This window comes from Microchirus variegatus (genome assembly GCF_963457635.1).
Source record: "Microchirus variegatus genome assembly, chromosome: 1".
Classification (NCBI taxonomy): domain Eukaryota; kingdom Metazoa; phylum Chordata; class Actinopteri; order Pleuronectiformes; family Soleidae; genus Microchirus; species Microchirus variegatus.
The window spans coordinates 37,211,544-37,226,344 of record NC_139802.1 but is presented as its reverse complement, the minus strand read 5'-3'; the positions used below and the strand labels follow the sequence as shown (position 1 = coordinate 37,226,344).

Below are 14,801 nucleotides of genomic sequence, written 5' to 3'. Positions count from 1 at the left end.
ATTGCAGTCAGCAGAGTCTCAGCTGCCGAGCAACCACGGGTTGCCAGTTACGTCAGAAAAACGAAACCTAAAAGACCTCTGTATTTTGAATTTGAATGTAGTAACCGTTTTTTGGCCACATTCTTACATATGGCACCTTTAAAACAGGTTTTTGTGACCACAGGGTCATTGTGTTTTTGCAGGATAGATCTTTTTTTATTTTATTTTTTTAACTTTGAAAACTACTATACATGACTAGAGTGGATGAGGGAAACACATTAATCCTTTAGCGATATGTAAAAGATGTGGCTACACCTCAAAACACTCAATGGGACAGGAGGCAGAGGTGAACCGGCATGGTACAAAAAGCAGTTGCCAAGAGGAAGTCAGGGAAAATACAGGATAATACATAGCAATGGAATAGTATCCTGATGTTACATCATTCTTCCGTGACAAACTGCTGAATGAATCGTATGCTAAGCAACTTAGCGGCGCATCACAAATGAGCAAACAGCATTTCTCTGCTGCCGAATCTGCACTTTTCCACAGATTGAGTAAACGGCACAGCACAGAATCACACAGTCCCCCAGATCAGACTTGAATGCCTCCACGCATCTCGTGACTCTGCAGAGAGACAAGAACTCGGTCGCCGACGTCTCATGCCGCCGTTTGATCTGAGATGAATTGAAGAAGCTTGATGGCGCAATCAGTATCCCTCCTCTGCATCACTTCTTCACCGTGCACCATCGCGAGTCACTCTGATTCATGGTAATTAGCGGTTGCACCGCATTGGCCCGGGCTTTGTGATTTGATCAGTGACAGGTTGCGGGGTGTGTTCAAAAAAAAAACTCCGGAAGAAAAGTATCGGAATGATGTTCATCATTAGGGAATATTGTGAGCGTCTTTGTTGCACTTTAGCGCCGGATAGGCAGCATCATAAAGCTTGTCATCTGCGTGATCTGAGCGCTCACCTGATGTTCTGACAGCCAGGTTCTGTAGTCATAATACGTTTTTTTTTTTTTTTTTTTTTTTAACAGCGCTAGGCGAAAGGAAACAGAATCTAGCAGCACAGCCAGAATACATAGGCGATAGAAACAGGAAACAGAAGGCAATAAGGCAATAAAATCTGCCTGAATAGCAGTGTAATTATAGAATTGTATACATACCAGTGTGTTGCTTGCAATTCCGATGTCCTAAATGTTAGTGTGGGAGAGAAATGACCTAATATTGCAGCACAAACTAAATATCAGTACGTGTGTTTACATTACAACAGTTAGAATTGTAATCTTGTTTATGTTGCTAAGGGTTTGGAGAGAAACTCGTTTTATAAAAGGCAGAAAAAGAAAAAAACTACATTTGAACTAATTAGAACTAGAGTATTTGCTCCGTTTCAGTCCTGCCTCTGTGGCTGCACAGCGAGTATATTATTTATTTACACAGTAATGTGACATCTCGTCGTCGACTCTTTAAAATGTTTATTCTAAAAGGGGCAGAGTAGGATTCCCCGGGCTGCAATAACGGCACAGATGGTTTTTTCGTGAAAACCAACTACTGCTGGGACTCCTGAAAGAAATGTCATTGTGGTTAATATCCACTCACTGAATGTTTTACCTCAGTAAACACATTCAACTGGTGACCCACTGTTTGTTTGATAGGCTGCTATAATACGTCCTGCAGAGTGGAAGCCAATTATGGATGGAAATTATACATGCGTGTGATCTTTGAAAGAGCCATTTATTAAAATAAAAACAAAACTTTCAACATGACCCCTCAAGCGTTCTTACATTAGGTGACTTTATTGTGTTCGACGTTCATAGAAATTGACTTTTCTTTTTGCTCCACGACTTAATGTCCATTGTTTGTTCAGCTTGATTAACGCGAGAGTTTTAAAGGTGCATTATGTCATAGATCTAAAGCAACTGGCCATAAAATCCTCCTAATATGTCACAGAGACTCAGGAATAATGTTTATATAACATACTGAACTCACCAACAACAACAGTACAGCCAAAATATTTGCATTGAAAAAAGTATTTTGCAGACTGCAAATCATGTTTATGTTTTGAAATCATGTTTTGGCATGTGGCGCCACCTACCGCCTTCTACCAATCATTGCAGTCAGTAGAGTCTCAGCTGCCGAGCAACTACGGGTCGCCAGTTAAGTCAGAAAGCGAAGCCAAAAAGACCTTGGTATTTTGAATTTGAATGTAGTAACCGTTTTTGGCCACATTCTTACATATGGCACCTTTAAAGGTGCTTCATGTAATAAATCTCAAGCAACTGGCCATAAAATCCTCCTAATATGTCACAGAGACTCAGGAATAATGTTCATATAACAAACTGAACTCACCAACAACAACAGTACAGCCAAAATGTTTGCATTGAAAAAAATATTTTGCAGACTGCAAATAATGTTTTGGCATATGGCGCCACCTACCGCCTTCTACCAATCATTGCAGTCAGTAGAGTCTCAGCTGCCGAGCAACCACGGGTTGCCAGTTACGTCAGAAAGCGAAACCCTAAAAGACCTCGGTATTTTGAATTTGAATGTACTAACCGTTTTTGGCCACATTCTTACATATGGCACCTTTAAGATTATAAAAAAAAATAAAAAAATAACAGGCTCCCAAACACCAACTGCAAAGAGAGACGAGGGGGTGGACAAAGAAACACTTCAGGTGTTCCCCATTTATAAAATGTGAATGTTTATTAAATGTTGACGAGAACATTAAAACACATTATCAAGATTCAGCAAAACAATCTATAGTACTTCACCAATAAATGAAAAGAAAAAAGGGGGAAGAAAAAAAAAAAACAGAGTTAGTTCTGCGCTGGGACTGAAGGAATTGGAGGACAGCGGGCTGGGGAGAAGTGGGGCAAACAGCAGAGCAATAAAGATGCCGGGGAGTCTGAAGCTGGGAGAGAGAAGAGAGGATAATTTAGGAGGTATGGAGTGAGTGGGAATTGGCAGCAGAGGCTAAGGCAATTAAGGAGGTACAGAGTCAGAGAGATAGAAGGTTTTGGGGACCTCGGGGATCGATCAGTAGGGTGCTGATGCGCTGTAATGAGCAGGATAACTCCGAATGATTAGAGCCTCAGATTTCAGTCTTTTTTTTATCATCTCTTCCGTTTGAGACGTTGAGTAAGCTTCAGCATCAAAAAACACACAGAGGGGGTATGGGAAATAAAACTTTTAACATTTAAATCATGAGGGGTGGGGCGTAGCATTAACATATACAATGGCCACAACATTGTGTGGAGGTGATTTTAAGGAGTGGGTTCTTGGGGGTGGGGGGTTTTTTGAGCGCAGGTCAACACAGTACCAGAAGTTGGTGTCCACTCTAATGGGTTCACAATCACAATAAGTAATAGTTTTCATTATAATTTCTTTTTCTTTTCTTTTTTTTTGTTATCTCTCTGTTATCAACACAAATGGCAAAGGGAGGCAAGTTGTACATCAAGCATCACATTATACTTCCAAAAAAAGTTCCACAGAGAGACAAACTCGGCCTCCCACCCTCTTCGCCCTTGCCTCATGCACGAGGACACACGTACAAACCCGAAACATGTGCATATTATGTGTACACAGAGACGCTGCAGATGCACGCACGTGTGCATTTCCTCTCTCGCAGACACACACACGCACATTTGCATACATTCTCACGCTGAGTCCGACTCCTTCCCATCGAGTGTTTTTCTGCGACATTTCCGATTCATTTTAATTCTTCCGACGCTGTGCCATATACGAACATCAGCAGGTATTCGTGACACGTCTGTGCTTGGATGTTGTAGACAGGTGGCGTCGGTCCACCTAGACATTATGTACAGTAGCTGAATGTGCACAGCTGAAAAACACACACACACGCACACACACACACAGGAGAAAGGAGACCTTTTCCGAGCACCAGCGACGACACTCACAGCTTTCCCAATGTCAGGAGGTATTCAGTGCTACGCGTGTGTATTCACTTGTCGGCACACATGTAATACCTTCTCCCACAGCCAGACGAAATGTCAGACAGATCTTGTACGTCCAAGCAAGGCAGCCAAAGAGGCTCCAAATCCTCCAAGCCCGTTTAGTGCCTCCGGTTAAAAAAAAAAAGAAGAAGAAAGATTCATATTTGTGCTGCAGATTTGAATGAAACATGTGCTTGAGGCGTCATCGCGGCCCCTCCTTTTTCCCCCCGCTTGACGTTTGACTTTCAGAGAGGCACAGGCCGCTCCCACCCCGAGGATAAGGGATAGAGTTCTGTAAATACATCTCTTTTTTTTTTTTTTTTTACTTCTTCTTTTGTTGTTTTTTTAAACCTGTGGATTTGATCAAGTCCATGTGCTTCAGTTCTCTTTGTGTTTTAGCATAGTAAGAAAACAGATTCACATGCTCTAAAAGTCATACATACTGTACAATAAAATCTACAGATTTTTTTCTTTTTTTTTGTTCTTTTTTTTTTTTTTTTTAAAGCTTCCAGTACATTGAAAGAAAGTAAACCACATTTTTGCCAATTATAAAAGGAAAGGAAATGGAGAAACTGAAAATTCAGGATTGCACTATTTTCCGCCCCAACTGCTGTCTCTGGTTTTTTTTTTCTTCTTCTTCTTTCAGTTTTTTTGTTTTGTTTTGTTTGCTCTAGGCAATTTTGTTTTTGCAATAACACACTAGAATTCCTACCCGAAGGAACACAAGTGATTGACGGCGGTAAATCTTATTTTACATCAACAAACTTGCTCCCATAATAAACAGGGCAAACCATAGAGGGTCGGGAATGGAACGTTTAACCTACAAAATTACATCTGTGGTGAGACTATGAGACAATCCTTTTAATCCTTTTGATTTTGGATGTAGTCCCACAGGTCTTGTTGTAATATTTGCCAGTATCTTACATGTACATACATTAGAGGCGCTGTTGTTTTTATATTAACTCCTGATGGAGAGAGTGAAGGTATGCCAGTCATGCATCATGTTTCCATGTTCAGTCTGTCTGTGCTTAACGTTGTAGTCATTTGAGAGGCTCCACTGAACTCCTGACAGGAAATTGATAGCGTTGGAGAACAACTAACTGTCTGTCTTTCTGTCTGTCTGTCTGTCTCTCACACACGTACACGCGCACATAGACAAACGCACGTACAAACACAAAGCGCTGGGTTACCATCTGCGAGTGCTGCATCAGTTGGCCAGTTCTCAGCTGGCAGGCGGATCAGACAGTGCCCAATATGCTCCCTAATGGCCCCAGTCGGATGAATGAGACCCTCCCCGTTGTCTCCCTCTTTTTTTTTTACCTCGTCTCTCTTTTTCATCTGCATCTTCCACTTCCCCCCTTTGATTCCCTCTGCCCTCCTTCCCATCGACTAATTCAACGCGTGTCAAATTGTTTCTCCGTCTTTGTCTCTCCCATTATCCGAGACCCCTGCGCTTCTTGATTTGATTCACTGAAAAGATGTAAATGTGACACCGTTGCACTACTGTGCTGTCCCCCTCTTCTCGCTGGTGAAACTCACACTAGACCTCCTTTGCAGAGAGGGGGAGAGAATAAAAAATGAAGACGTCATATCTGCTCATATTTCATGAAGTGTTTTCATTTTTTTTTGTGTGTCACATTTAGAACAACCCTCTCCAATCAGAGATTGCAATGGGCAGTGAGACTGAACGACAGTCTAAGTGCCATGTCAGCACAGATGGGAGGTCAGAGTTACATGCCGGGAGGTAATCAGTGGTGTGTGATCCTGTAGGGGATGGTTGGACCACCACGTCCGACAGAGTAAAGCCTGAGCAGTGGACTGCGGGCTCTCAGGGGTCTGGTGTGCAGTTTTTGTGAACTGGTGGATGAAAAACATGGGGCGTCATGAATGCATTATTTTTGAGGGGAAAAGGGACTATGGGATTATGGCAGCCAGCGTGACTAGTAGAGCTGAGTGATGGAGGATGAGGAGCAGGAAGGATGACACATCAGGAGGAAACTCAAAGTGGTATTTTTTTTTTTTAAATGAATAAACTATATCAAGATAAAGAATTCTGCTTAGCGGTCTAGTTTGCAATGTTTTGGAAAATCTTTCTTATTTTCTCTTCTGACAGTTTCATTTATTTTCAGGGTCGCGCGTGGGACGTATCTTCATTTCGGAGAATTTGAGCGAGTACTGCCAGCCAGTCCAGGAGGACCACTCGACGCCGTCAGCATAGGAGGTGTGCTGACCGCGCAGGTACTGGCCATTCAGGTTGGAGGTGTGGCAGTTGTGGTACCACCAGGCACCGTGGTAGAAAGAGGCGCAGTTATTCTCCGAGTGGTCGTTGTCCCTGTCTTTGGTGGTGAACTTCATTCCGTTGTGCTTCAGTAGAGAGTCACCTGTGGAGTGAAAACAGGTGCAAAACAAAATGTAAAAGTCTTAGTCCATCCATCCATTATCTACCGCTTTATTCTCCAAAAGCCTTAGTCGTACACTGTATATTAAAACTAGTGATGGGCGCGTTAACGCAATAGCGGTGGTTAACAGCGTCAACGTTAACACATGGCGCGTTTCCATGACGACTGACCAGAAAAAGGCGAGTGTGTTTACGTGACTCCGGATTGTTAAAATTAGTCTCTAGACCAGGGGTGTCAAACTCATTTACACTGAGGGCCACATCAGCATAATGGTTACCCTCAAATGGCCAGATGTAGCTGTCATAGAGAATAAATGTAACTAAATGTAACCACATATAATCTAAAATAAAGGTAACTACTCCGTGACATTTTGCTAAATAACTTTCCGTATTCATTACTTGTTCAATTTCACTCGTCGCATGATGCATATACATTGACACACCGCGATCTAGTGGCGGTGCCGGCACTTTGCAGGTAACGCAATCGCCGTGCATTGTGGGAAATGTAGTTTATGGTCAACACACGCCTTAAAGCAGCATAGTCTTTTTTATTTTAACACAGATTTTTAAGACCAATTAATCACTCGCGGGCCACATAAAATGACGTGGCGGACCACATCTGGCCCCCGGGCCTTGAGTTTGACACATGTACTCTAAAGTAACACACATACGCAGTACACAGGTACACAGGTAGGTTATTTGTAGCGCTGCTGTTTTTCGTTTAAGAAAACAGACCGCTCCAGTTCTACTGTAGGCGCGCTAGCAGCTGTAAAGGAGCTAATGCAGCTAACGGAGCTAACTGGTAAACGGTGCCAGGACTCCGGTGTCGCGGCACGTAAACATGACGTCACACGTGTCTTTTTTCCAGTCAGTCGTCATGGAAGCGCATCATGAGTTAACATACGTTAACCTAGTGCCCAGCACTAATTAAAACAGACTTTTAAGTTTAAAAAGGGAAGTCCTGGAAGTGGCCACCAGGGGGGGCAATTACACCGGCGGAAAAGGAATTCTGCTTGAATGGAATTCTACGGGAATGAGACAACTTCTCACTTGATTTATAACTTCAGTAAACATTTTCATGAGGAGTTAATGGTCTCAATTGTTAGTTTCATAATGTCAATGTTGACGAATGGCACATGAGTGGACAGCTGTTTGATTGACTGTTATCATCCAATTAGGTTGCAGGTGAGATGTCTTCAAATCATGAATCGCAAGGCTTCAACACAGGACTTCCTTTTGCAAACAGAAGACTAAATCTATGGCCTGAAATAAAAAGTTAAAAACAAACACAGATTTAAATGTAAAAGACGTCTTAGGGTGCTGGAATTACAGACATGAAAGAAGATGTCGTGAACAAGATTAGCTGGAGATTAGAAGGAAAAATAAATACTTCTTAGACACAAGTTTTATTATCCTCCCTGTGTCTTTTTTTTATCTGACACCAGAAACCAGTAATTAGACTGATCCACAAGCGATTTAATTCACAATAGCCTCGGACAATTCAATTAATTTCTTTAAGAGAGGGGGAGGACGGAATAAAAATAAAGCTCCGCAGTTCTAAAGGAGCAACCGGTCTCATTATCTAAAATAGGAGGTCAGACACAGTCTCGTAGCCAATTTAACAAAAATTCTGCTCTGACCTTTTTTTTTAATATTCCTTTTTTTCATTACCACACCTCTGTGGTGTTTGTCTGTCAGTAATGGACGCAATATTAGAGTGGATAAGACACATTTAATGGACTTTATCAAACGTGTTGGTTTTTTTTTTTTTACTTCATGTTTTTCTAACCGGTTCAGACGAATTAACATAACAGTCAATAAGGGGGGCGTGTCTTCCCTGTGACCCCGTAATTGTAAATATGACAGTGATGTAAGACCACTGCAGAGATGCGGCGCACACACAGCTCGCATCACTTACGTGCCCTTAATCATGGTCGGCATGCTAACACATCGAATAGCAGAGACCTAACCGCCCTGTAAAGATGCATTCACTGGCAAATTATCCACATCAATAACTGATTTTCTAGCCGATGCTCTAACACCAGTGCACACACCGCAGCAGATACTTACGGGTGAGCTTTCCCCTCTGCTAAAAAAGGATGTTCAGAGGGCTAATAATGTTCTATAAACTTCCCATACCTCTACTTAACTCTGTGTCCCTCCCTTTCTTTATAAAGGAGGTTTCCCACTGTGGCCAGAAGTGGATAGAAGGATAAAGCTGAGAGCAGAATGAGAGACAGCTCACCAGCCATCAGGTGCTGGCTAACAGCTTGTCAGGGCATCAAACAACCCTTAATTGCCCAGGATGTGGCCAGCCAGCTCCTTACCCCCCCTCCCTGTCTCTTCGACTCTGCTCTCCATTTGGCATTGCCATGGTAACCAGTCAGTGGGAAGAATAATCTGACAGATATGTCTTATATTCATGTTGTGTGCTGCTCGACATTAGGAGAAAGGAGACAGTGGGGGGAGAGAGAGAGACAAGGAGATGAAACAGCTCAGAGATGTCAAAGTGCTGTCCAGAGGATGTAGAGAAGAAGGGGTGTGTGTGTGTGTGTGGGGTGGAGACAAAAGGGAAACACTTAGAGGCTCATTTGCAAAGCACTAGGTGTCACCACGGAGGCTTGGGGGGGCTCAGAGTCTCCTCTGATGCCCATTATGATCCAGCTGCTTCCAACCTAAATGAGCACCTGTCAGCCGATCATCACACGGCCATGGCAGACAAGTACTACTAGTCCTACTACTACTACTACTACTATTAATAATAATAATAATAATGGTAGCAGAGAGAGTGTAACGTAACCTTAATTCCACTTACGAGACGGTAAGTTCAAGGTCAGGCCATGGTAAAGACACACCGTGACCATTGTTAGTGCAGAAAAAACACCACTGTATCTGAGCAAAACAGTTGGTAAAGCCCACAACACATTTTCTCTTCCTTGCAGGTTTCATTTATTGACTTTATCTACCTCCTCTGTCCCTGAGACACCTCTATCCTCTACACCGACTTACCACTACCTCATTTTCTGATACTGTCTACTACTCTCTCACACCTGTCCCCTTCATTTCTACATCCTCGTTTACTACCTTCTCCTCTCTTCTCTTTCTTCTCTTCTGTATATTTCAAGTGTGTCCCCATTCTCTCTTCTCTCTCAGAGCACAGCTCCCCCCAAAGGTCCTTTAAATTGCGCCTTCATTTCAAAACCCAGGTTTTTGTTTACGCTGCAGGTCAAGCCGTGCAATTAATTGGCAGTAATTTAATCAAGGTGACAGGTAGCTGGCTTGGATCTGATGGTCGGCGAGCAGAGACACAGACAATAGCCGTCCCTCTCGTTGTGCAACCGTCTGCACGGTTGAACCAGTAGACAAAATCACTGCACTGTAAAAAATAACTTACTGTTATTTTACCCGAAGGTAGCATGAGCTGGAAGTCAGTTTTAACTCTACTCCACTGCTGAGCATAAAAACACAGAGACTAATTATCACAGAAATCCTTGCAAGCACGATTTAACTAGTTCACAGAGTATACAGACCTGCATTTCCAGAATAGTCTCCCACAGTCAAGGGGTATCCGTCATCATCAGGGTCGACAGAGAAAAGGCCCACACCAAAGGTACCATATTGGGCATATGCCGTGCTATTTTCAAAGTCCTCCAAGTCGATACGCAGCTCATAGTTGCCCTGGATAGACAGGGCATGGATCTGCTTCAGCCCTGTTGGGAAAAAGAAGCGAGACACAGACTGAAACATCTATTGCAAAGTACAACCATTGTTCTCAGCAAACAAAATAAAGCTATTTTCAGAAGCCATGCAACACCTTTTTCCGGAAATAAGACATAATATGGTTGTTGTCCCATTTGGAGTCTCCTCTTGCATGTGTGGGATTCTATTTCCAAAATAAGATTAGAGTTTTAAAAGTGTGCAGCATGTCTGCAGTGAGCATGCAGACACCAGATCACTTATAGTCTACAACTTTATTCTCCACATGAGGGTCACGGGGAGGTGGAACCAAATCCCAGCTGACGTGGAGCGAAAGGCGGGGGTACACACCGGACAGGTCGTACATGAATGATGAACAACCATTCACAACCTCTGCATGTTTTTGAACTGTAGGAGAAAGCCGCATTACCCATAGAAAAACCCATAAACTCCATGTGAACATGCAACCGCATCCCAGTCGAACCAGTGACCTTCTTGCTGTGATGCAACACAGTCGGCCACTTCACCGCCACGTGACCCAGCCACCAACTGAATGAATTAAATCAATGTATGAGACTTGAAATGAAGCACAAAATATTTCTTTCACGCTAAAAATGCACCTGGAACCAGACGCGTTTGCTGCAACTTGTCACTACTAGTATGACGTAACAGTGGATCAACTCATGTTGTTTTTTTTTTAATCACATTTGACAAAAATTGTAGTTAAAACAGAAACAAAATGTTCAAATGTAATCACAGAAGAAGAAGGCTAACCTTTAGGCTGACCTTTCACTGCATAAGCTAGCAGCTAGCTAACAATTTCTGTTTACCTTTTTGGCCGTGTGAACATTCCCGTGAATGTTCTCCTGTGTTTGATATGAAAAGTTCCCAACGTTCCTAATGTTAGGCCCCGTCCCAATACCTGCCCTAACCCTAAATATTTGCCCTAACCCTATATTTTGCGCATTCACGTGTAGGGGGAGCAAGCTAGGGGGAGTCCGATTTTGCCCTTATAATCAACCCTTAAACTGTAGTCAGCTCTGATGCGGGATTAAAACGAAGTGGAAGATGACATTACCCATGATGCTTTGCGAATTCAGCGAGCTGGGTAATTTTTTTTCCAACAAAGATGGCGGGCACATCTGCAGAGGAACAATTTTGTTGTAAAATATTTTTGCAAATAAGCATGTTACGATGTTGAAATGTGTTGGAATATGTTGGTTCGATATACATCCAAAGGACCGTTGAGCTTTGAGCACTAATGTCAGAAAATAACTGATGATTTATGAAAGCAGCTCGCTAACTAGCTAGCTAGCGGCTATTTGCTGAATGCTTCGAAAGAGTTAGCCTCTATGTGACGGGCACACTCTTTCAAAGCACTTGGCAAATAGCCGCTAGCTAGCTCTGCTACATTAACAACAACACATTAACATGACAGCATTTCGTGCATGTTTTACTAATGTTAATATTGTCGACCTTCTGCACATTATGATGAGTTTAAAAAAATACCTTTTAAACCAATTCACAAGAATATTGTTTTATTGTTGAGTTAAAATCATACAAAGTTTAGATTTTAGATTTTCAGTCTGTCTCTGAACACCCATGACAAGTGACTTGAAATCATACAAAAGTTTTTGTTTCGGTATTGAGGAGAGAATTTCGACATGTTGATATTGAACATGTATAGAAAAGAACGCACTGGCTGCAGTACTAATGTATGAAATTCGGTCAGTGCCATTGTTAGATTTTGTCTCACAGCGTTTCAGGTAAATCTATTCAGTTACTCATGTAGAAATCCCAATTTACTTTTGATTAAGTGCATTTGATTCGGCGTTAATGTCCCAGCTCATTAATGCTCGCAGTTAACCATGAACAGAACAAAGAGTCTTGATTAAACCTCATTTCCATCATCATCATCATCATCATCATCATCATCACACGGTCATTACTTTTTCCCTAATGCATAATGTACTTTAGGGAAAAAAAGAGTTTGGGTGTTTGTAACTAATTCTTTATTGTGTTTTTCTGGTTGGAAAATTTCTTCTGCGGCTCCTTTAATAAATGAGACACACGCACACACACACAGCTCCCATTCACTACACTCAGCCGTGAAATAGTCAAGCTTGCATTTACTTCACTTGCATTCCCTGAGCTCATTTTGAATCGTTGCTTGATTCTTCTCCTGAGTGTGAGAGACAGAAAGAGCTGGAGGGAAACAGGTTTCCATCCCTCCTTCCTTGCCCTCCCTCCTGCTCTATGTTTTCCCCCCCGCTGTGCAGGAGTGATGGCTCTTCCCTGGTTAAGTTTTCCTCTCCTGGGCTGATCAAAGGTAAAAGAGGAATCGTGTGTCAGGCTCAGAGGAGCAGGAGGAACTCAACCTGCATGCCTTAAACACAAACTCCAAGTCAGGAAGACAAACAACATTGAACTCGAGCTTAAACTCTGTCAGCCTGCTTTTCTCCATGCTTATAAATGCACTTTATGCATTTAGCAGTGTTTGCTTGGAAGACGTGAAACTAATAAAGGCATCAAAACGCTACCTGGTTAAGAATAAAGGTTATTTTTTGGAGCATAACAGTAGGTTTGTTTCACTCTGCTTTCACAACCATTTCACGACATTCACTCCAAAATGATCACGTCCTCATTTTCAAACTCTCAAACCCAAACTTCCTCGACTGATATTAATTAGCATATATAAAAGAACCCATTACTATTCAGAGGATTTTGGGATTTAATCGAGTCCAATGTGATATTTTTTTTGATTGAAGTTAAATTCAGTCTTTAATACTGTACATCAATACGCAGGTTACTTCATGTTATTTGCCTTAATATAAAGTGTCACACCAAACACATTTTTCATGCATATTCAGAGAAAAAAACATGTTTTTTGCGTCAATGCCCTTTGAGAGAAAGTATCAATCCACACAAATACTTAAGGGCAAAGAACCCCAGAGTCGTTTGACGAACTTAAAAAGAAAAAGGCTTGTTTTTTTTCTTCCAGGAAAATAAAGGGGGGGGGGGTACACCAGATGCAACACAACTCTATTTAAAGAGTCTGTGGCTTCAAACTGTATTTACATAAGTTTAATTCACTCCCTAATTAAAGCCCACGAGAATTTCTGTGAGAATCTGTTTCGGAATAATTAAAGATGAAGACAAGTCAAATAACAGCTGAGACTACTTTGGTTAAAATCTGAATGCTCAGGTGCAACTCCCTGTTAATTAAATGCTATTGTTAGGTTATTTAAATGGGTTCGAATACAAGGGAGAATTTTGAGGTATTTTGCTTCAGTATTAAAATGCTGATTGATCCACTGGGAGTGAGATGATTCCCCGTTCTCACTGATTTTGCCATTAAATGTAAGCGAAGCAAAGCGCTAAAAAACTTTTCTCCTCCTACACGCCTTAGATGTGCAATTAGATTACATTTTCTTTACTCCTTTTATTCACCTAGTTTTATAATTTGCTTTTAATTGCTTGCTTTAGTCTTTTCCTTAAAGCTGTAGGCAGGATTGATGTAAACAAAGCCTGTTGGGAGGTTCAGAAGTATGTTTGCCAAAAATATATTGCCTTCCCCTGCTTTATATTATTATTATCATTGTTGTCATTTTTACTTAAGGGGAAACGAGACAAAATCTGAATGTGAAAAGAAAGAAAATAATATATAATGCTCTCAAAATGAAAGACGGAACTCTTGATAGAAGACAGGGAAATAAACTCCACATGCCATCCCTAGAGTCATGCAACCACGGCTAAAAATGGCCTTACACATGCTTGTTTCAAGTTACCCACATTTGTCTCAAGAACCCAAGTGGTATATTTATGCATTCATGATACTAGGTAACATAATAGAAGATATGATGTAAAAAAATACTGTTTCATACACTAGTAGGTTTCATTTTACAGTAATGGGCCTTTTCCACTATGGTCGTGGCTGGTGTCGGCATGGCACGGTTTAGGTTGCGTTTCCACAACACTTTCACAAACACTACTATAGTCACACACACTTACTATCATACTCTCTCACAAACACTACTAAAGTCACACACACTATCATACTCTCTCACAAACACTATTATAGTCACACACACTTACTATCATACTCTCTCACAAACACTACTATAGTCACGCACACTTACTATCATACTCTATCACAAACACTACTATAGTCGCACACACTTACTATCCTACTCTCACAAACATTACTATAGTCACACACACTATCATACTCTCTCACAAATACTACTATAGTCACACACTATCATACTCTCTCACAAACACTACTATAGTCACGCACACTTACTATTATACTCTATCACAAACACTACTATAGTCGCACACACTATCATACTCTCACAAACACTACTATAGTTACACACATTTACTATCATACTCTCTCACAAACACTACTATAGTCACACACACACACTATCATACTCGCTCACAAACACTATCACACTCTCTTACATGCTATTATGGATGCAACAACATGATAGTGAATGTATAAGAGAATGATATGCAATGTGTGCGAGCATATTAGTATGTGTAAGAGAATTTGACTGAAACAGAGTCAACCTGAATTTTCAGTTGATAATTGGCTTATCCGGATGTCTCTCCAGCCGGATCTCAAGGACAAAGGACGTTTTATCCACGACATACACACCAGTGACTAGTGACTTGTAAAGCAGTTGTTTTCATTGTAACTGAATCATTAGAATCTGTTAATTAACACTATTTGTTCTATACTTCTTCCATGACCGGAGCACAGACTC

The 14,801-nt window shown here is 41.5% G+C and overlaps 1 protein-coding gene across 1 annotated transcript in view; it reads right to left on the bottom strand.

The window, feature by feature from the left end:
* Positions 1-6,050: 6,050 nt before the first annotated feature.
* Positions 6,051-14,801, bottom strand: part of fibcd1b (fibrinogen C domain containing 1b) — a gene marked incomplete at both ends in the record, with an annotated part of 112,837 nt that continues 104,086 nt past the window's right edge. Inside the window, 2 exons of the mRNA XM_083901989.1 lie at positions 6,051-6,316; positions 9,864-10,043. Of these exons, the coding sequence (XP_083758115.1) occupies positions 6,051-6,316; positions 9,864-10,043 (446 nt within the window). The remainder of the gene's footprint in view (positions 6,317-9,863; positions 10,044-14,801) is intronic.